General features: G+C 43.2%; 1 protein-coding gene and 3 non-coding genes across 4 annotated transcripts in view; all 4 read left to right on the forward strand.

The window, feature by feature from the left end:
* Positions 1-21,721, forward strand: part of LOC110375327 (rootletin) — a 62,061-nt gene that overhangs the window by 19,729 nt on the left and 20,611 nt on the right. Inside the window, exons 2-31 of the mRNA XM_064037934.1 lie at positions 3,616-3,714; positions 3,832-4,017; positions 4,453-4,688; positions 4,990-5,155; positions 5,558-5,767; positions 5,961-6,281; positions 7,435-7,582; positions 7,626-7,731; positions 7,905-8,033; positions 8,207-8,335; positions 8,509-8,634; positions 8,804-8,932; positions 9,098-9,223; positions 9,393-9,521; positions 9,695-9,823; positions 10,286-10,414; positions 10,883-11,011; positions 11,501-11,612; positions 12,756-12,861; positions 13,136-13,266; positions 14,020-14,171; positions 14,458-14,603; positions 14,974-15,104; positions 16,418-16,614; positions 17,000-17,165; positions 17,648-17,837; positions 18,235-18,404; positions 18,911-19,103; positions 19,504-19,687; positions 21,062-21,237. Of these exons, the coding sequence (XP_063894004.1) occupies positions 3,616-3,714; positions 3,832-4,017; positions 4,453-4,688; positions 4,990-5,155; positions 5,558-5,767; positions 5,961-6,281; positions 7,435-7,582; positions 7,626-7,731; positions 7,905-8,033; positions 8,207-8,335; positions 8,509-8,634; positions 8,804-8,932; positions 9,098-9,223; positions 9,393-9,521; positions 9,695-9,823; positions 10,286-10,414; positions 10,883-11,011; positions 11,501-11,612; positions 12,756-12,861; positions 13,136-13,266; positions 14,020-14,171; positions 14,458-14,603; positions 14,974-15,104; positions 16,418-16,614; positions 17,000-17,165; positions 17,648-17,837; positions 18,235-18,404; positions 18,911-19,103; positions 19,504-19,687; positions 21,062-21,237 (4,681 nt within the window). The remainder of the gene's footprint in view (positions 1-3,615; positions 3,715-3,831; positions 4,018-4,452; positions 4,689-4,989; positions 5,156-5,557; positions 5,768-5,960; positions 6,282-7,434; positions 7,583-7,625; positions 7,732-7,904; positions 8,034-8,206; positions 8,336-8,508; positions 8,635-8,803; positions 8,933-9,097; positions 9,224-9,392; positions 9,522-9,694; positions 9,824-10,285; positions 10,415-10,882; positions 11,012-11,500; positions 11,613-12,755; positions 12,862-13,135; positions 13,267-14,019; positions 14,172-14,457; positions 14,604-14,973; positions 15,105-16,417; positions 16,615-16,999; positions 17,166-17,647; positions 17,838-18,234; positions 18,405-18,910; positions 19,104-19,503; positions 19,688-21,061; positions 21,238-21,721) is intronic.
* Positions 12,513-12,601, forward strand: Trnay-gua (transfer RNA tyrosine (anticodon GUA)). Its single transcript is given in 2 exon segments — positions 12,513-12,549; positions 12,566-12,601. It is a non-coding gene; the product is annotated as a tRNA-Tyr (tRNA).
* On the forward strand, positions 13,700-13,788 carry Trnay-gua (transfer RNA tyrosine (anticodon GUA)). Its single transcript is given in 2 exon segments — positions 13,700-13,736; positions 13,753-13,788. It is a non-coding gene; the product is annotated as a tRNA-Tyr (tRNA).
* On the forward strand, positions 20,397-20,485 carry Trnay-gua (transfer RNA tyrosine (anticodon GUA)). The gene is given in 2 exon segments: positions 20,397-20,433; positions 20,450-20,485. It is a non-coding gene; the product is annotated as a tRNA-Tyr (tRNA).

The raw sequence follows: 21,721 nt of genomic DNA on the forward strand, positions 1-21,721 counted from the left end.
CTTCCTTATAAATCGCGGTGTATTTTCGGCCTGTCTACGAATCGATAGTGGAAATTAGGTCAGCATTGAGTCCCAATTTAAACCACGAATTCCGTATATTTTCCCCTCAAAGTTTCGATAGGATTACCTGTCTAATAAATTTCGTGTGCATTCTGTTAAACTTAAATGCTAAATAACTTTTTGTCTAGGATTTTATGTCCATTTAATCTATTGAAGTGTCTTTAATTGTCGTAGGCATATCAATAACATGTTTTTTAGTGAGGAACCCAAGTAAAAAACAGTGTTATCATTGTCGTATCGTTGCGGCAAGTACACCTGTACTAATAGGGGACGGTGATCAGTCAAGCGAAACGCACACCCCTCGAAATAACAATATTTGTTAATTTTTAAACAGTCTACCCCATGAGTTATACCTGTGAACACGTGAAAATAGGTATTAAGTTCAAGACAACAAAGAAGTATGTATATCAAGAAAAACATAAAATAAGTGTTCGCAATACTGGCTGCTATGATTATTGGATCAGGCGCTAAAGGACGTGCGAAAAGTTAGGATTACAATTTTCAAAAATGGAACGTAATTTTCTTGTGGAGTAGAAAAACAATTCAATTGTTATCATTAAAAGTAAGCAGTGTTAAATAAATAAGTAAAATGTGTATGTAATATTTCACTAAAATGTTAAAAAGTGTGTAAAATATTATCAAAATTCGTCACTACGATTGATTCATTGACATAACTTAAAACACGCCTTGATTGCGTTGCTAGGATACGTGCGTATTATCAATTTTTCCACAAAGTTTCAATCAAATACTTTCAAGAAGCATGGAATTTTTCGTCTTTACACATTAGTTAGGTGAGTTTTTTACTTAGCCTTTTAAAATAGAAATAAAATAAGTGTTTATTTGACATTATTTTAGTATTAGATGGTTTGTTTACACGCCTAGTTCAGCAAGGTTAACTTTACTAGTGGTTGAATGGCATACGATAGTTTAAGGTAATTGACCTATTGCCTGACCTACATTGAGCTACGAACTTTACTAGGCACTATGGAAAAGAAAGCCTTGCATGGATACCAAGGTAAAAATAATTTTGTGTTCCAATAAGAATATATTTAAGTAGAAATTATTTTCAGCCCCTTTCAGCTATCTGAAAGCCTTTTGTGTTACTACGTAACAGATTATTTTAAGACATGTGTCAAATAAATATAAAATATGAATACTTTCATCAGCCCCGGATCTTCAATTTTTTTTTGGCGGGGCAAAAACTGAAAAATGCCGCCCCGCATAGGTACTTACGTCGAAAATCACTTTTTTGGTAGGTAAAGGACTTAAAAAATGTGTCCAAATCATTGTAGGCTCAAACAGTTGGCCAGGTTTAAGTTATGAAAGTCGAGACAGATTTAATGTACACAAAAAGTTAAAAAGTAAAGTTTTAAAAAGCCCTGTAAAGTAACAAGTAGTCGGAAGCGCAAACTTTTTTGTTTTTGAGGACACCATAAATTTTTTTTTGCTACATTTGACTTATAAAAGGTAAGGCAGCGTGGATTTAAGTTATGAAGGCAACAAGGTAACGATTGTGTAATATTGCGCGAGCGAAGCGAGCGCGAAATTTTTGAGTCTACGACACAAAAGTACCTGATTAAGCAGGCATATAGCCAAGCATCAAGGAGCCGCGAGCGTAGCGAGCGCGAAATTTTTGAGTCTACGACACAAAAGTACCTGATTAAGCAGGCATATAGCCAAGCAACAAAGAGCCGCGAGCGTAGCGAGCGCGAACTTTTTTAAGTTATTTGTTTGAAGACTCACAAATTAAACAGGGAATTATGTACAAATAAAAAAAAACCGTGATTAGAGCGAGTGCCATTTGTGTTCGTTAATTCGGTGCGTCAATAAAAATAATAAACCACCAGAAAAACAGTAGGCACATAAATCGTTATTTAGCCGCGAGCGTAGCGAGCGAGAATTTTTCACTTAGTTGGAGGATGTTAAAAGTGAAAAATAATCAAAATGATCAATTAAACAAAGCGAAGGCGACTTTTTTAGAAACTTTGCTTGTCAGTATCATGATACAATGGAACTTCCTTATCATACGGGTGTAATTTCATCGAAATTTCCTGGTGGTGGGGCGTCCCGCGGCGCCCCTGAGACGGAGGCGCCCGGGTTATTCGCACACCCTGCACCACAGGTTAAGACGGCCCTGTAGGTAACTATTATGGTAATCTGTGATGTAGGATTTAAAATCAGGCAGCCGCCTGATTTTGCCGCCCCCTGAATTTGCCGCCCGGGGCATGGGCCCCGGCTTGCCCCCCCCTAGATCCGGGGCTGACTTTCATCTAATTATATTCTTTATTTTATATGGGTTGTGGGTAGGATGTGTAGGATGGGTTATGGGTTATAGATTAAATATTTCTAAAATCGCAGCTATTTATAAGTACCTTATTAAGCAGCGTCCATAAGTATAAAAGTATCTACCCCAATCTCTAGACGAGGGGCGATTGCCTTTCCGACCTCCTAATAACCTGGATAACTCGGAATAAACCCCTCGGTAAGACTGGTTATCAGACTTTCAGGCCTCCGACCATTCGTGATGGATGACTGCCGTAGATGTTAAACGTTCATTCCGAAACGCAGAGAGATTCGTTATGACAGGATGGTCACCATCAAGACCAAGTATTGCTTCTTCTGATCGACTGATCCATGAGGATGTTACTTAGCCATGAAATCTCATCTCCTGATCCTAGAAAAACTCTATCAAAGGGGTAGTTGCTCACATGTCTTTATTTACATAATTTGAAATACAATTCACGTTTAATTAAGTCATGCATGTTACAATGTTCTATAGTTAGCCCTAATTAATGAATAGCCCATTATGGATTGCAGGTACTTCCGTATTGGGGGAGAGTGGGGAGACAGGGGTAGACAGCCTATAGCTACTATACACATGATTACTAATCGAAATGAAACATCATCGTCAGTAATGTAAGGGTTGATTGTAACAATTGTAGGTACAAACTTTACTTATTTCGTTTGTTTAGTACTGAAAGGGGACAGGTTTATTCACCTCGCAAGGGGTCTCGCTGACTAACTGCATTGTGGGCGGTGATAATTAGATGCCTAGTCCGATAGCCAGTGTTCTTGCCGCCCTACAGAACGCTCGCCCGACTTATTTCTGCAGTGCAAACCGCAATTTCACTGTTGCCACACCTCAGAATGTTGTCTTTTTACTTTTTATTACGACCTCCTTTCTATTTCCTCGGGGTGGTGGACGTTTTATTTTGTGAAAATCGTAGATAAGTGAATGAGTTAAGCTTTCGCGCAAAATGTCTTTCGAATTTAAGTCGGCACGTCATTTTTATTTAGAAATGAAACAAAGGAAGGTTAAGAAGAAAGTTACTTTTCAGGTCGCTATTCTTTCTAAATTAATTTCTACTTTAATTATGTGGCTTTTAATTACCTACCTGACTCAAATCTAAGAACGGAAGTTCTTGCTTGTTTGTGCATTTGTTTCACTTCTATTTAGCTGTCAATTTTAATGATTGAGGAGTAGGATGAGGAATATGTATGTTTTAGACTTAATTTCTGGGTATTGATATGGATTTTTACGAAAATTTTCCCCAGTTGCCGAGCAGGGAAGGTTTGACAACGCCCCGGAGCGCTCGGGCTCCTATCGGCAGGCGGCCTCCGAGCACTCTTCCTCACCAACGGCTGAAAAAGGAGGTAGGATTCCATGCATCAACTTACCTAATTCAAAAAAATACAACCTGAGTTTTACATGTGATACCTACATGTATTTTTTAACAAGCTTATTTATTTCATGTTGTCTTGATTGTATAGAAGTCCTTGGACAGTCCTCCGGAGATGGACTCTCCGGGGGGGAGCGTCAGCAGCGATCTGCGGAGGCAGAACGAGGAGCTGCGCGCTCGTCTCGCCGGTGAGGCTGCTGACCATAAGCGGAGACTCGACGCTTATCGCAGAGCGCAGCAAGGCCAAGCCGCATTGGTGTCCAGGCTTCAGTCCAAGGTTAAAACTAGCAGCAAAATGTTATCCCAATAGAGCACTTGTCGAGGAAATTAATGATATCTGTTTGCACGCTTATTTAAATAGATAGAACATTTTAAGTGGTTTCTCGCTTTATTTCTGAAAATTCACATCATAATTTATTTTCGGTTGTGAATTTAGTTAGACAGAAGAAAGACACTTTCTTTAATTATATCTTGTAGGCAACGCTTCGTATTTATGGAGAGTTCGTAGCCCTCGACGTTTCATTCTCTCTTCTCTTAAATAAAATTACTGAACGTTACAATAGACGTCAAAAACGATGACATACGCTTGTCAGTTGTTAACAAATGTCAGATATCGTTATCAGTCATTTATCAGTGAACGTTTTATTTACAAAACATTTCATCTCAAACTGAATTAAAAGTGTTAGTATTTCTTTATTAAATTCGAAAATAGGTGCTGCAATACAAGCAACGATGCTCAGAGCTGGAGAGCCAGATGTTGGAGACGACTCCACGCAGCGAGCCGTCGGCGTCGTCTACGTTCCGCGCGCCGCCGCCGGTCAAGTCCGGGATAGCTCTGCCGCCGCCGCCCTCCGCCAGCACCTGTGCGTCTGCTGCCGTGTCGGCTGCCGATGCCAGGATCACGGATCTAGAGACCGCCTTGAGGCGCCTGGATGAGGAGAAACGCAAGTGAGTTGCTGGTGAATTTATGTTTGCTTGTTGAAGGTAGCAAATCAGTTGATTGAAGACAGATATAGATTTAATCAATCACTCGGGATAATCCATACTATTGTATTTTATACCCCCAAATCGGTCAGTGGGTCGTCTTAGGCATTTTATTTCAACTGATTCACTAAATCGACTGATAGAGTGCCAAGTACCTCTTCTAACACAGGAATTTATAATTCAATTTAAGTTTTTCATAATTTATTATAGTACAGCTAAGGCTGAACATAAACCTAAACATTTACAACCTAATTTTATCCCCTAGGTGTGAGAAACTGGTGCAGCAGAACAACTTGCTCCGAGACCAACTGGAAGAGTCTCACCAACTGAACGAGGCTCTCACCTCAGACTTGCAGAAGCTCACCAATGACTGGGAGGCTCTGCGGGACGAGATGGCCATCAAGGAAGATGAGTGGAAGGATGAGGAACAGGTCAGATACTTTACTATGCCCTAAAAAACTTGGTAATTGATGCTTATTTATTCCAGTTTATTTAGGAAACGTTCAGTCACATTAAAAAAACTTAAACAGGACATAAAAGTTTATTAAACACTTTGATTTCCATACAAGTATTAAATGAAATGTTTAAAATTATGTTTAACATGTTTATGTTTATTGCAAAATTATTGCAAAAAGCGTAAGTAAAAAATATAACATGGAATAGTATTTATTGCCCCATTTGTCTGTATAAAAACACTAACATGTATACTTGATTGTCAAAAATAGAATAATAGAATTCATGGAAAATAGTAAACTATTGTAGATTTTATATCAATGCAATTTTATATCACATCATTACTTTTTACCAAAATAACACAACCATATTTACCACAGGCATTCAATGACTACTATTCAAACGAACACCACCGCCTGCTCAGTCTCTGGCGTGAGGTAGTAGCCGTCAAGCGTCACTTTGCTGAACTGCAGACCAACACTGAACGAGACCTGTACCGTGTGAAGAATGAGTTCGATTCTAATGCTAGGGAGTTGGTGGGCATGCTCAGCGGGTATTCCATCAATGTGTTTGCGGCTCAGAATATTAAGGTAAGTCCAAACTGGATTGTGATCTATATACTATTTTTATATTATGTATTTTTTCCATTTACTATATTTTTTGGTGTAATTTTAGAACACTCCAGTTTTTTTGTGACTTTAGGTAATCTACACAGAACAGTTGTAACAACCTTTCACAAATCGTATCATATAAAAAAATACAACCACACTGAAACTCCCACAGCCCGAGTACCAGCCCTTATCTCACCAGGCTGCCTACCAAACGCCACAAGGTGGTTACCAGGCCTCTCAGTCCGGCTACCAGGCCACCCAACCAGGTTACACCACCTCCCAACCTGGTTACCAAGGCCAAGGCCCTCACGCGACCCATACTCATGGTCTCCAAGGATCCCAAGGTCATGGAACTACTGGAACAGGCCCGTATACTGTGGAGGGTATGCGCGTAGATCTGCGCGATATGACAGCGCAGAGAGACTCTGCTCTCGCAGAGTTGAGAGAACGAGATGCGAGGATACAACGTCTGCTCGGAGAACTGCAGGAATTGGTGAGTGATTTAGTATTGCTAGTGTGAAAACGTAGTTGGATTAGTTAAGTGCCTTTATAATTTTTTAGGTGATTATCTGAGTCTTCCTTCTATGAGTATTAAGAGAGATATGATACGCTCTTACTAGCATCCTGATTTTTTTAACTTTCCTTGCAGGAAATAAACATTTCATGTCCATATTTTACAGATTTCTGTGTTACATGTAAGAGATTTCGATCTTTAGAGTTTTAATCAACAGTTTTATCCTAGACTGAAACTGAACCCTCTTGACCTTGGAAGAAAAGGTCCGTGTTCCTTGTAGCCAAATTCTAAAACGATTAGACCAAGTCATCAAGTTTAGCGTGGTTCAAAGGTATTAATCTGTGTGATGTAAGAAGCTTCACTAGACCACTAAGCGGCACTAGGCTACTAGGGTTTGTATTAGGTGTTGACTAAAATTTGCAAAAGGTCTTAGTGTTGGCTTGCGTGTTTGACATCTATTGCTATATTATTGTGATGGCTTTGCCTGAATAAGTACGTGGTTTGGCGTGAAGTAGAAACGTTTTGGGTTGTTATAATTTCGGTGTATTTTCCTTGAAATACTAAGTAGGTAAACCTGAATCGCCTTGAAATACCTTCTTACGAAAGACGTGTGTGTATAGTCAGCATGATTGTGTATCGGGTCTACCGTCTATTGCCCGCATTGCCTTAGGCAGTGAAGAAGCGCTTTCCAATCTCGTCCCGTTGACTACAAAAATACTATATTTTGCATATAATATCTAAAACCCTCCTCGCACTAGGGCGGCCAGTAAAACGTTTGACGTTGTATGGGAGCCCGCGCATTAGGCATCCACCATATCCTGGCTGTGGCAGCCAACACAACGCGCCTGATTGAACGGCAGTCAGCTGGCTACCCGTAGCCAGAGCGGGTGTTGGCAAAATGTATGTGGTTGCCGCCAGTGTCCGCGCACTAGTGCAGCCAGACGTATTTCCGAATTTTAAAAAGATGACTTTTGATGATTGGCTGTTATACCTAACTGGCTGCGCAAATATTCTGGCTTCCTAGTGCGCGGGGGGCTTAAAGGGTCTTTTTATTTGCGGCGTAGAATCCAAGCGAGAAGTATTATTAGTTGTCAGACCTAGTACCTCTACCAAAGATCGCATTTGTAAATAGGAGGAGCGGTGCGGCTGCGCAGAGGCAGCGTGTGGCTCAGCCAGCGTGATGCGCGCGGCGCTGGAGGAGGTGGCGCGCGCGCTCATACACGACTCCGACAGCGACGCGCCGCCCGCGCATCCCGCGCATCTACATCTGCACGACAGGTAACAACGTGTCACACAGCAGGAGCGAGGCAGCGTGTGGCTCAGCCAGCGTGATGCGCGCGGCGCTGGAGGAGGTGGCGCGCGCGCTCATACACGACTCCGACAGCGACGCGCCGCCCGCGCATCCCGCGCATCTACATCTGCACGACAGGTAACAACGTGTCACACAGCAGGAGCGAGGCAGCGTGTGGCTCAGCCAGCGTGATGCGCGCGGCGCTGGAGGAGGTGGCGCGCGCGCTCATACACGACTCCGACAGCGACGCGCCGCCCGCGCATCCCGCGCATCTACATCTGCACGACAGGTAACAACGTGTCACACAGCAGGAGCGAGGCAGCGTGTGGCTCAGCCAGCGTGATGCGCGCGGCGCTGGAGGAGGTGGCGCGCGCGCTCATACACGACTCCGACAGCGACGCGCCGCCCGCGCATCCCGCGCATCTACATCTGCACGACAGGTAACAACGTGTCACACAGCAGGAGCGAGGCAGCGTGTGGCTCAGCCAGCGTGATGCGCGCGGCGCTGGAGGAGGTGGCGCGCGCGCTCATACACGACTCCGACAGCGACGCGCCGCCCGCGCATCCCGCGCATCTACATCTGCACGACAGGTAACAACGTGTCACACAGCAGGAGCGAGGCAGCGTGTGGCTCAGCCAGCGTGATGCGCGCGGCGCTGGAGGAGGTGGCGCGCGCGCTCATACACGACTCCGACAGCGACGCGCCGCCCGCGCATCCCGCGCATCTACATCTGCACGACAGGTAACAACGTGTCACACAGCAGGAGCGAGGCAGCGTGTGGCTCAGCCAGCGTGATGCGCGCGGCGCTGGAGGAGGTGGCGCGCGCGCTCATACACGACTCCGACAGCGACGCGCCGCCCGCGCATCCCGCGCATCTACATCTGCACGACAGGTAACAACGTGTCACACAGCAGGAGCGAGGCAGCGTGTGGCTCAGCCAGCGTGATGCGCGCGGCGCTGGAGGTGGCGCGCGCGCTCATACACGACTCCGACAGCGACGCGCCGCCCGCGCATCCCGCGCATCTACATCTGCACGACAGGTAACAACGTGTCACACAGCAGGAGCGAGGCAGCGTGGCTCAGCCAGCGTGATGCGCGCGGCGCTGGAGGAGGTGGCGCGCGCTCATACACGACTCCGACAGCGACGCGCCGCCCGCGCATCCCGCGCATCTACATCTGCACGACAGGTAACAACGTGTCACACAGCAGGAGCGAGGCAGCGTGTGGCTCAGCCAGCGTGATGCGCGCGGCGCTGGAGGAGGTGGCGCGCGCGCTCATACACGACTCCGACAGCGACGCGCCGCCCGCGCATCCCGCGCATCTACATCTGCACGACAGGTAACAACGTGTCAGCAGAGGCAGCGTGCAGCGTCAGCCAGCGTGATGCGCGCGGCGCTGGAGGAGGTGGCGCGCGCGCTCATACACGACTCCGACAGCGACGCGCCGCCCGCGCATCCCGCGCATCTACATCTGCACGACAGGTAACAACGTGTCACACAGCAGGAGCGAGGCAGCGTGTGGCTCAGCCAGCGTGATGCGCGCGGCGCTGGAGGAGGCGCGCGCGCTCATACACGACTCCGACAGCGACGCGCCGCCCGCGCATCCCGCGCATCTACATCTGCACGACAGGTAACAACGTGTCACACAGCAGGAGCGAGGCAGCGTGGCTCAGCCAGCGTGATGCGCGCGGCGCTGGAGGAGGTGGCGCGCGCTCATACACGACTCCGACAGCGACGCGCCGCCCGCGCATCCCGCGCATCTACATCTGCACGACAGGTAACAACGTGTCACACAGCAGGAGCGAGGCAGCGTGTGGCTCAGCCAGCGTGATGCGCGCGGCGCTGGAGGAGGTGGCGCGCGCGCTCATACACGACTCCGACAGCGACGCGCCGCCCGCGCATCCCGCGCATCTACATCTGCACGACAGGTAACAACGTGTCACACAGCAGGAGCGAGGCAGCGTGTGGCTCAGCCAGCGTGATGCGCGCGGCGCTGGAGGAGGTGGCGCGCGCGCTCATACACGACTCCGACAGCGACGCGCCGCCCGCGCATCCCGCGCATCTACATCTGCACGACAGGTAACAACGTGTCACACAGCAGGAGCGAGGCAGCGTGTGGCTCAGCCAGCGTGATGCGCGCGGCGCTGGAGGAGGTGGCGCGCGCGCTCATACACGACTCCGACAGCGACGCGCCGCCCGCGCATCCCGCGCATCTACATCTGCACGACAGGTAACAACGTCACACAGCAGGAGCGAGGCAGCGTGGCTCAGCCAGCGTGATGCGCGCGGCGCTGGAGGAGGTGGCGCGCGCGCTCATACACGACTCCGACAGCGACGCGCCGCCCGCGCATCCCGCGCATCTACATCTGCACGACAGGTAACAACGTGTCACACAGCAGGAGCGAGGCAGCGTGTGGCTCAGCCAGCGTGATGCGCGCGGCGCTGGAGGAGGTGGCGCGCGCTCATACACGACTCCGACAGCGACGCGCCGCCCGCGCATCCCGCGCATCTACATCTGCACGACAGGTAACAACGTGTCACACAGCAGGAGCGAGGCAGCGGTCAGCCAGCGTGATGCGCGCGGCGCTGGAGGAGGTGGCGCGCGCTCATACACGACTCCGACAGCGACGCGCCGCCCGCGCATCCCGCGCATCTACATCTGCACGACAGGTAACAACGTGTCACACAGCAGGAGCGAGGCAGCGTGTGGCTCAGCCAGCGTGATGCGCGCGGCGCTGGAGGAGGTGGCGCGCGCGCTCATACACGACTCCGACAGCGACGCGCCGCCCGCGCATCCCGCGCATCTACATCTGCACGACAGGTAACAACGTGTCACACAGCAGGAGCGAGGCAGCGTGTGGCTCAGCCAGCGTGATGCGCGCGGCGCTGGAGGAGGTGGGCGCGCGCTCATACACGACTCCGACAGCGACGCGCCGCCCGCGCATCCCGCGCATCTACATCTGCACGACAGGTAACAACGTGTCACACAGCAGGAGCGAGGCAGCGTGGCTCAGCCAGCGTGATGCGCGCGGCGCTGGAGGAGGTGGCGCGCGCTCATACACGACTCCGACAGCGACGCGCCGCCCGCGCATCCCGCGCATCTACATCTGCACGACAGGTAACAACGTGTCACACAGCAGGAGCGAGGCAGCGTGTGGCTCAGCCAGCGTGATGCGCGCGGCGCTGGAGGAGGTGGCGCGCGCTCTCACACGACTCCGACAGCGACGCGCCGCCCGCGCATCCCGCGCATCTACATCTGCACGACAGGTAACAACGTGTCACACAGCAGGAGCGAGGCAGCGTGTGGCTCAGCCAGCGTGATGCGCGCGGCGCTGGAGGAGGTGGCGCGCGCGCTCATACACGACTCCGACAGCGACGCGCCGCCCGCGCATCCCGCGCATCTACATCTGCACGACAGGTAACAACGTGTCACACAGCAGGAGCGAGGCAACGTGTGGCTCAGCCAGCGTGCTAATCATTAGAACCGCATGTACAGCTTAAACAGCTCTGAATTCTCGAATTTTTTCGTGACTTTTTTTATCCCAAGGCTCTTACAAAAAGTCCAAGCCCCGCCCAAGCCGACGTACCGACCCGGTGCCGACCCGGTGGCATACAAAGCCGCTAGCTTTACCGCACAAAGGAACCGTGAAGTGTGGTGTATGGCAACTCATTAACGCCAAAAAACACTTCACATAAAACGCTTTTATGTGACAGTCACAACCGGAATGATGCTTAGCGGTTTTGTGCGGCAAAAGCCGGCAGCATAGTTTCGCATTCAGAGTTTCGTCAATTTAATAATAATAAAAAAGTTTGTATTGTCTGAGGTTTTACCATCCGAAGTATCCGATATATTTATCCATGTCGCACAATGTTTATTCGAAAAAGAAAATCACAATGTATTTTTCAGGTCACCAAAACGCATACCAACCAACGCCAACGCGACGGCATTCGCAGAGAGCACAATATCAGCCGTGCAGGCTGCGCTTCACAAGTATCAGATACAAATACATGAGTTGCAAGTAAGAAATAATTATTGTAAACAAGTAATTAACTACTTATACAGCTATTTGAGTAGGCACTTTACTGGAGATATAAATCTTGATATCTACGACGATTTCGTTAATAGCTCGGATTAAAAATAATTTACGTCAAAATAATTTTAAATTCAATAATAGTAATAAAAACGGGGATGAATTTTTTGACGCTTTTTAAATTTCGTTTTTTTTTTAGTTTTACTAGGATAGTTTTTATATGTATTGTAAATATGTAAACATCTATGTAATTTTAATAATATAAATAACTTAATAATTTAGTTTTATATGTAAGTAGAAGATTTTTGTTTATTTATTTTTACTTATTGACCACTACGAGTCTTTTGATTTTTAAAATCATAGTCTGTTTACGTCTGTTGGCACTCATACAGATTCAAACATACACACTCACACACACATGCGCATAAACTCATCCACACACACACACACACACACATACACGCACATACACACACACATACACGCACATACACACACATCTGCGCACTATTACTTGAGTCCACACAAAATAGCGTTCACAAACCACGTTGACAATAGGTACCTATTGTGAACCTGTTGTTGAAGATACAGGCCTCGGCTTAGGTAGACTAATTACGAACTGTACCATATTATTCTCAACTGATCTTTTGTAATTTAGTATATTATTTGTGGAGATAAAATAAATCATATTTTATTTTTTTATTATTTATTTGTTTTAGTTACCTTTATGTTAGTGACTACTCAAATGGAGCATAAAAAATAATGTGAAAGTAAATCTGTGTATCCATAACGGGCCAAACAAATTATGTATGATAAAACATTACAATATAGGATAGATTGTATTACGGTGTGCAATTTGTAATAACGTATTTTGCGCGTGCTCTCAAGCCTTCGATAGCTCAGTTGGTAGAGCGGTGGACTGTAGATGTAAAGCAACTGATATCCATAGGTCGCTGGTTCAAATCCGGCTCGAAGGAATCTTTTTATCTTTCACGCGAATTTTTTTTTCTTCAAGCATGGAGTTCTTTTTGAAATTTATTTTATTGAAAGTTCACCAAGTTATCTTGTAATGGCATGTCTTTCGAAAATATTGCGTGATCCGCAAGATACTTGAGATAAGAAATATTTTAGGTGAAGCTGCAGAATTCTCGAGAGCAGTTAGCAACTTGCAGGAAACACGGCGAAGCGGCTGAAATCAATGTCGCCTCTTTGGAAAGCAAAGTCCAGGATCTACAAGGTAAGATTTACTTTATATTGTTTTATTTAGTCGTACACATTTTTTTTCATCAACATACTAAACTTTAGAATTTGTAAATAATGTAATAATAATATAAGACTAAAAACGATTATGTTTAAAAGTTTTGATGCTGGAATTGGTCCTTCTATCTTTTCTTATGACACTCAACAGATTTCATTTAACGAACATTATTTTTCAAATTATATTTCAATTCCATAATTATTTCTACCAAAGTAAGAGTTTATAATAAACATATTATAATGTTTGTAATCAGGTAAACTAGACCAAGCCAACGCGGATGTTCACCAAATGTTGCAAGAGAAGGAGTCGATGCAGAAGACGGTAGAAGCACTTCGCAGCGACAAGAATAACTTGGAGAGGAATAGAGTGGAGATTAATGCTATGGTGAGTTCTAATTTAGTAGAACAAGCGAGATGTGATGAACAGGGTTAAACAATAGTGATTCTAATTAGTCCGTCTTTTATTTCAATACAAAAAAAATACTAAGATATAACGCAACAAGGGTTGAACGTGGGGGCTTGTGACGTATTTTTATTTAGTACAAAAAAATACTGAGATATAATGCAACAAATGTGGGGCTTGTGACGTCACGGTTATGTTATATTTGTACCCAAAAGTGACGTCACAAAATTCAAACGTGTTATATCTTCGTTTTTAATTAGGTACTTTTTTTCATTCACCATGCTATGTCCATGTTTACTTCACTTTTACCTACTCCCTTCCACCTGTAGAACGGCTTCCACCGGGTCAAGGTCTACTGTGACTTGTATAAAAGTCTCATTACGGACTACATACGTATTTTGCACGTGTACACAAGCCTTCGATAGCTCAGTTGGTAGAGCGGTGGACTGTAGATGTAATGCAACCGATATCCATAGGTCGCTGGTTCAAATCCGGCTCGAAGGAATCTTTTTATCTTTAAACTTAACAGACTACGTACACAGGTTGGTAGTTGCATGGACAACCTGTCTAAGTAGGACTACACTGATGCAGTGCAGTTTCCTACCATAAACAATACGATTTATAATAGAGCGCATAACACATACATTTTTCAAATCAAGATAGAAACGAATAAATCATTAAAAATCTCCATAAAATCTCCAGGTATTATTATTATTAGGTGGTATCTATTCTCAGGTGGAATCTCTAACATCAGACTACGAGAAGCTACAGAAAATCAACTCTCGTCTAGAGAAGACTATAGAAGCGTTAGAGAGTGAGAAGAGGAACTTGAATGATGAAGTGGATCATTTACATAGAGAGGCTTCTAGCAGGGAGGCAGTGTTGAGGTAACTAACTGCTGTTTTCAACCTCATGTTGTAATGTTTAAGGTTTTATATTGAGTAGGGATTAAAATATTGTAACACATTATGTATTATTTGTAACTAATGAAACAAAAAATACATTTTATTGCTTATAGGATATATTTTTTTATTCTTGAAGTAACAGAGATTTTTCCCTCATTGTGGGATCATATTGGATTGTGAAATTTTTAAAAAGTTTTTAAACCAATCCCTGCCCCTCTATGATATCGAAGGACAAATCCCTAGCTTACAATCGTTATTTTGACCCTAGGGCCGAAGAAGAACGTTCTTCCCGGCTCCGCTCCGAACTGGTGTCGACTAGAGAGGAGCTCAACAAGACTGCTCTAGCGAGGGACTTGCTCGACCAGCAGAAGATTGAGGGAGACAGCATACTGTCGCAAATGGAGAAACATAGGAGTAAGTGCCTGAAATACAGGAATATTGAGAAAAAAACTTGTTGGTTCGCAGTTTCTATGGTACAGTCCCCATAAAAATATCGCACTCATGGACACACTCAGAGACATTTAATGGTTACTTAAGCCGTTCCTTAGTGCAGAATTTCTATGAGAATCTGTCATTAAGGAGTGACATAAGCAATCATTAAATGTCTCTGTGTATGGGGGTAATAAATCAATTTTATTGAAATGACTGAAAAATACAATCAAAGGTTTATTTAAAATATTATTTGAAATCTCGAAAATAATATGAGAGTTTCTTACAAATAGATTAAAATTCTATCGAAAACAAACTTCTGTATATATTATCAACTCTAATATTACTTGAACAGGTGATCTAGAAATAGAGCTAGAAAGAACTCTGATGGAGAGAAGTGACTTACAAGACCTCGTGGAGAAGTTGGAAGCAGCTGTCAGGAATCTTGAAAGCGACAAGAAGAAACTGCAAGAAGATGTTAAGCATGTAAGTACCTAAACGGCAAGTTAATCTGTCTATCTTTTTCCTATCTGTACAACAGACCCCCAGGTCTGCTTCCAGTCTAACCTTATTGTGGAGTACCAGTGTCTCACTGGAGATTTTTTAAATGGAAAATTCTTATTTCTAAAAGGGTATAATTTAGGCGGTCACCAAAAATATTTTAAAGACTCTAAGCTGAGGCACCAAATAAAATAAACAACTCCAAAAAAAATAAATTGACTTTATTAAAAGGGCACTAAAGATCCAAAAAAAATAAAATAACATCAGAAAAATCGCAAATCTCGCACAAATATTATTTTTGGTTCCCAAAATGGATTAATGGTCACCAAATTCTATCCAACTAAAAGATTAATATTACTACCAAAAATCAAAGTTAGTGACGAAAACGAATCGCTGCAAAACCGACTCCACGTAGTCTTGTCTGCCCTACCCCTAGAGTGCAATTCAAAACCGCGTAGGCGCGGAGGGGCGAGGCGGCCTGCGAGCTGAGGCGCAGGTAGTTATAACGCTTGCCGACACGGCTGAGGCTGGCCGGCCAGCAAGCCGAAGCTGCGGTGGTGAGCGTGAAAACCATCTGCGACGATAAGCTCGCATGGGACCGCCGGAGCCACGCAGCGCCGGAGCCGTGACAGAAGCCATGCTTGCTGCATGTTGCGTGCTTACATTTTAAACGCACTGAGTTACACACAAAATCATATAACAATAAATAAGCGACGTACGTTTGGGAACCCTAGTATATTAATTGGTATTTGGGAAATATTCTAGCGATCGTTAGCTTTTTTAGTTTAACAAAAATGACCAAATTAGGAGTCATGGTATTACATAATTGGTAACATCTAAGTAGTGACAATATATAATATTTGGTCCAAAGTGTATTTTAAAGGCGTCCATATATTTTTTTAGTAGTCAATAATACGAAAAAATGGTTTTATCTAATCATATTTTTGGCAACGTTATTTGGTGACCATTTATCCATTTTGGTAACCGTTTAGAATTTTTTTGGTAGTAAAATAGGTACTTTTTTGGGTGGCGTTTAAACACAAGCCTTTTTAAAATGTTGCTATCAGACAACAAAAATACTCAGTACATAACAGTATCAATAACTTAATTTAGTAAATAGAAATTGTGTTTTCTATGTCATTGTATTTTACATAGTGACATTTTGGAATTTTCTTCAAACCCAGCACAGTATTTTTTATTTGTTCGTTTATATCGGACTTGCAACTAGGTCTCATAGAAAATACAAAACGCACATAAGTAAATAATTAATTATATTTTATTTATTAACTTCTTATCAGTTGGAAGACGAGAAATCCAACCTGTCGAGTCAATCATCAGAACAGCAAGGGGATCTGAACTCCTTACGCAAAGAGTTGCTCGCAGCTGAACAAACTAGGATGGAGTTGGAGGCAGACAAGGCGTCTCTGTGTGAGAAGATCAAGTTCCTTGAAGGAGAAAGAGATAAAGTGGAGTTGGAGTTGCGGCAGGTTATGAGGTAAGTGTCTCTTATTTATGATAAAAGGTTTTTGATATTTTAAGTTGTAATTTGTATCTTGAAAAAGTGGTCTAGGAGGCTGTGCTCATATAATAGAAAAAAGAAGACTGCCTGCTCTATGATATAAAGTCTTTGCAACATTCTAAGCTTGTAAATGTTAAACACTATGCTTCTTACACTTTTGTAAAGTTTACATAAGAATCGAAATCAAATCTTGATATTGAAGATGAAACTGTGTACCGAAAGTTCCAAAAACACCTGATTTTATTCATTAAAAGCTGTTGTGTCTCTAAATAAATAAAGTACGTCTTGCGATGCCTCAAAATAAGGTACACATTGCGCTTCTTTGAATGTAATTTAAATCCCCCAATTATTTTTTACTCAGGGAACGAGGTGAATTAAGCTCCCAGCTCACAGCAATGGTCCGCAAGAAAGATACACTTAACGAAGAGATCATACGTTTGCAACAGCGATTGGAACAAGCTAATGAGACTATTGGCAGAATTAATAGAGCTTTAGAAGATCATGTTAAAGATGGGGAAGAGAAACAGGTAAGAATTATTAGTCCTATCTTTATTATTTTTCTAAAGTCCAAAATTGTTTTAGTGTTGTCAAAAACTGTAACATTTATGTATTTTTTTAACAGAATAATAATGTTCACGATCCCTACAACGCTTGTGATAAATCAACTATTTGTGATACATATCGTTTATTTAGATAAGAATATACTGAAAATTAATATTAATGTTTCATCATCATCGCCATAGTAGTCACCACCCTCATCATCACCATCATCAACCATATCATTATCATCGCCATTGCAATCACCACTGCAATAGTATATTATAGTCACGTGTATCACTATAACCATTATTGTGTTGTGATAGTTTACCACTTGAACTCATTAAAATTATATCTTTTGATTGACTGAACCAATTTCGATGAAACAAACACTAAGTTATAAATACAAATCAGTTGCTTAGTTACCTTAAAACCACCACCATGATTTAAATTAATATTTATTGCTCCACAGATTCTCATAGACAGTCTCGAGAAAGACAAACATCATTTACAAGAGCAATTGGCAGGAGTTCGTTCAGAGAAGGACGCGTTAGAAGCAGTCCTGTTCGACACGGCTAACATGTTGGAAGATACTGATAACAAGAGAGCCAAGCTCGAACATGAGCTGCAAGAGACATTAGTGCAGCAGGAGAATTATAAAGGTAGGCAAGAAAACGCACATCTATTGGAGTAGAAAGTGCCAAAGAAATCATTTATTCCTTCACATCTGTCACACACAATTTCATAGGAAGAACACTTACAAATTACGTCTAGTAACTTTACCCCTCCGAAGATTTTATTTATGGTGCACCAACGGCAATGCATAAAAAATATCAATTGGCCTGACTGATTGCGCAGCCGCAAATGTTCGAACAAAGTACCTACATTTTTACTTTTGCTACTTCGCTACTGCATCAAACCGCTTACCAAGTTTGGTATAATATGACGCCTTGACTTTGATCTCTTTTGATGAACCTTATTTCTAACTACTGGGTTATGATAACATAGTTTTACGTCAATTATACCTATAGGTACTTAAATGAAATCGTTCTTTCGCAGGTCAAATAGCCCGCCTCACAAAAGACCTGGAGAACAGCGAGCGCAAACTCCGCGACACTCGCAACTCGATGTCGCAGGCTTCCGGCAAGAAGGAGGCAGAGTACCAGCAGATAATATCTAACATTAACCGCACTACTACTGAGAATATTACCAAGTTAAAGGAGGAGAAGGTAGGTTTTATAGGCATAGGAGGATATTTACAGAGGTAATAGCCAGGCCACAGTCTCTGGTTGTGCGACTTAAGTCGACTCTTTTTACTCCGTAAGACGCGCCACTCCTGGTATATTGGGTAGTTGCTCATGTACCGTACCGTTCATATTAAGTTGTAGACCTTTTGTTTTGGCCTCCCAATGTGCTGCAATTCAGCTGTAGTACATACACTGCAGTGTCATATGGTTACATACATAAAGATGCAACCTCCAATAGTTCTAAATGTTTGTATCTATGTTGGGAATTAACACATACTCATAAATGTATAGAAGTTATGCAGTATTATCGCACAGCGGTAAATATTGGTTTGTTGGTGGCTGTTTCATATGCTCCAAAGTGGTACGATCACTCTGGAGTTGAACTTGACTGTCATAGAATTAAATAAAGTACTCTTCACGAATTTATTTGGTGTCTTCACTAATGCTCTTTTAAACCATGGCCATGATAAATTTCTAAATACCCACAGGAACAACTCCGCCAAGCGCTCGAACACAAGCTCAGCCAGACCATAGCGGCACTAACCAGCGAGAAAGAGTCATGTGAGGCGGGTGCCCGAGAGAGGGAGAAGAAGTTACTCATAGCGAGGGACCAGCTCATACTGCAGCACGATGAAGCCATGCTCAGAGCCGAAAATGATAAGCAGCAGGCATTGCTCATGGGTGAGTTGTAGGCAAACTAGATAGAAAAAAAGGAAGTTTTAAGTTTTTATCTCTAAAAGTAATTCTACAAGCTACTTCAGTTTTTTCTCCATGGTTCAAGGTGTACACTAGTACAGAGATAAAAGTAACGAGTTGAGGTGTCATAACAGAAAATCGTCGCCAAAATGCGGGTGTTCGGTGGATGAGGAATGTTATTGTCTCTTTATACGCCTTATTTGGAGCCCTTCCCATTTTGGTAATACTAAAAACCTTTATAGATGTCTCAAAGAACCCGAACGGTTCGTTAGTACAGTCGTAACTAATCTTTTTGGAAGCGCCTGACCCACCTGCCTTATGGCATCTTCGCTCATTTTGTTCTCCATGACTTACTGAACCAAGTAAAACCTTTCTCCATCCCCAGCCCACCAAGAACAGCAAGCCCTTCTAGAGCGTCTAGAAGAAGCGAAACGTGCGTTCGACCTCGAACAGAACAAGCTCGAGCGAGTGCGGCGCGACGCGCATGCGCGAGCCGAACAGGATCGCACCTATGTCAACCAGCTGAAGGATGAGATCGCCGCGCTTAAGACTAGGCTGGATGAGGCTAAGTTAGTCATACATAAATAATGATATTTACATAAATAATATTTAGACTAGTTGTTACACTCGCATGCCGAGTACTTGGCGCACACTTATAAACAGTAGTCCCTAAACTAACTTTGTACCAAAATTATTTTAAAGCGGTTCAGTCATTTTCCACATTTTGTTAACTATTTTCATGCGGACATCCCCAATTGACAGGTATCAGTATTATTTCATGAAAGAAATTCAATATTTTTGAAACTACCCTTTGCAATTAAAACCAAATTTTTAACTGAATTTGATGTTTAAAGGGCCTATTTCAAGTACCCTATTGGCCTATTTCAAGGGTACAAATAGGGTACTTGAAATAGGCCCTTTTGTAAAAAGGCTGAAACATCACAAGACCTCATTATATGACGGTTGAAAACCACGAAAGGAACGTTTGCAAAGAGTGCGTGAGCTAGATTTCTCACAATAAAAACCCGCGTATTAAAATAATTTAAAACGTTATCATATTCACAAAAAAATACTAAATGAGTATATACAATGGTCATTACTGTAAACAATGATTTATTAATTACATAGGTATTCGAACTGTACCTACATACACATGTACGAATTAAATAAATAACATAAAACAAGGTCATTATGCGTGTGATAAGTAGAACACGTTTAACTTTCACCTATTACTTAATATTCAACATTGTAGTAACGTATTTTGTGCGTGTTTCCAAGCCTTCGATAGCTCAGTTGGTAGAGCGGTGGACTGTAGATGTAATGCAACTGATATCCATAGGTCGCTGGTTCAAATCCGGCTCGAAGGAATCTTTTTATTTTTTACAAGTTTATTTTTGTTTCTTGGAAGTTTGCTCTTTTTTGGTGCATGGCCAGAACCGATGTAAACCGGGAAAAGACCTAATTTTTGATCGCATAAGGTTCTTATCTCACTAAAGAAAGGTCCTAAGGTCAGGAGAAACAGCTTGATATATGAATTCTATGCAAATAACGCAAAAGAAATGGAGTACATGGTGCAAATGAAAATTTTGTGACAATGAGTTTTGTGTTCAATTGTTTTTCGATTATCCATACAAGTTTTCTGTGTCCCTTTATTCCAACAAAACATATTCGAAGAGGAAAGGATATGCATAATTAATTTGCACCATATTTGTAACTAGCTTCCGCCTGCAGTTTCACCAGTGTCTCGAGGAAACTCCTTAGCAGTCTACTTATACGTTATTCTGACATAATACTGCCGAGTTTCATCAGAATCCATTCAGTATGTTTAGCGTGAAAAAGACACATAAAAACTTTCCCGTTTACAAAATAGTGAGATGGGATGTTGAAATTAATTTTCTGAATGTGCTTTTCGACACATTTTCAACAAATTAACTTAATTTCAGGGCCACAGCGGAAGACGAATGCGCCCGCTTCGAGAACCGCATCAAGGAGCTACACTTAGAAAAGGAGGCGGTTATGCGTGAATGTACGGAAATCCGCGCCCAACTGTCATTGGCTGAAGACAAGTATGACAATGCGTATGCGCAGTTACAGGAGACTATGAGGAAGTTGAAGGAATGTAAGTGTTCTTAGTAAATAAGTTTCTTTGATTGTTTTTTTGTGAGTTGCACTTAGAAAAGGAGGCGGTTATGCGCGAATGTACGGAAATCCGCGCCCAGCTGTCATTGGCTGAAGACAAGTATGATAATGCATATGCGCAGTTACAGGAGACTATGAGGAAGTTGAAGGAGTGTGAGTATGACGGACATAAAAAAATATAAAATGTTATATTCCACGATAGAAGTTTTTATTTATTTTTATGCCAGTTAGATATTCTTGGTTTAGTTCTATTTGTTACCTTTTTTTAATTTCTAACTAATGTCTTTAAAAGTCTGCATAATTCTCAGAGCCTTTAGTGATGTGTTCAAACCAATTCGAGGTGGAAGACTAATTGTTGCACTTAAATTAGTGCAATTTTGATTTCATCCATATTTACATATACATATGCAATACTGATGTGTTGTCTACAACTTCGTATTCTCTGACAAAAATATGGCCTAAAC

This window comes from Helicoverpa armigera, chromosome 14 (assembly GCF_030705265.1).
Source record: "Helicoverpa armigera isolate CAAS_96S chromosome 14, ASM3070526v1, whole genome shotgun sequence".
NCBI lineage: Eukaryota > Metazoa > Arthropoda > Insecta > Lepidoptera > Noctuidae > Helicoverpa > Helicoverpa armigera.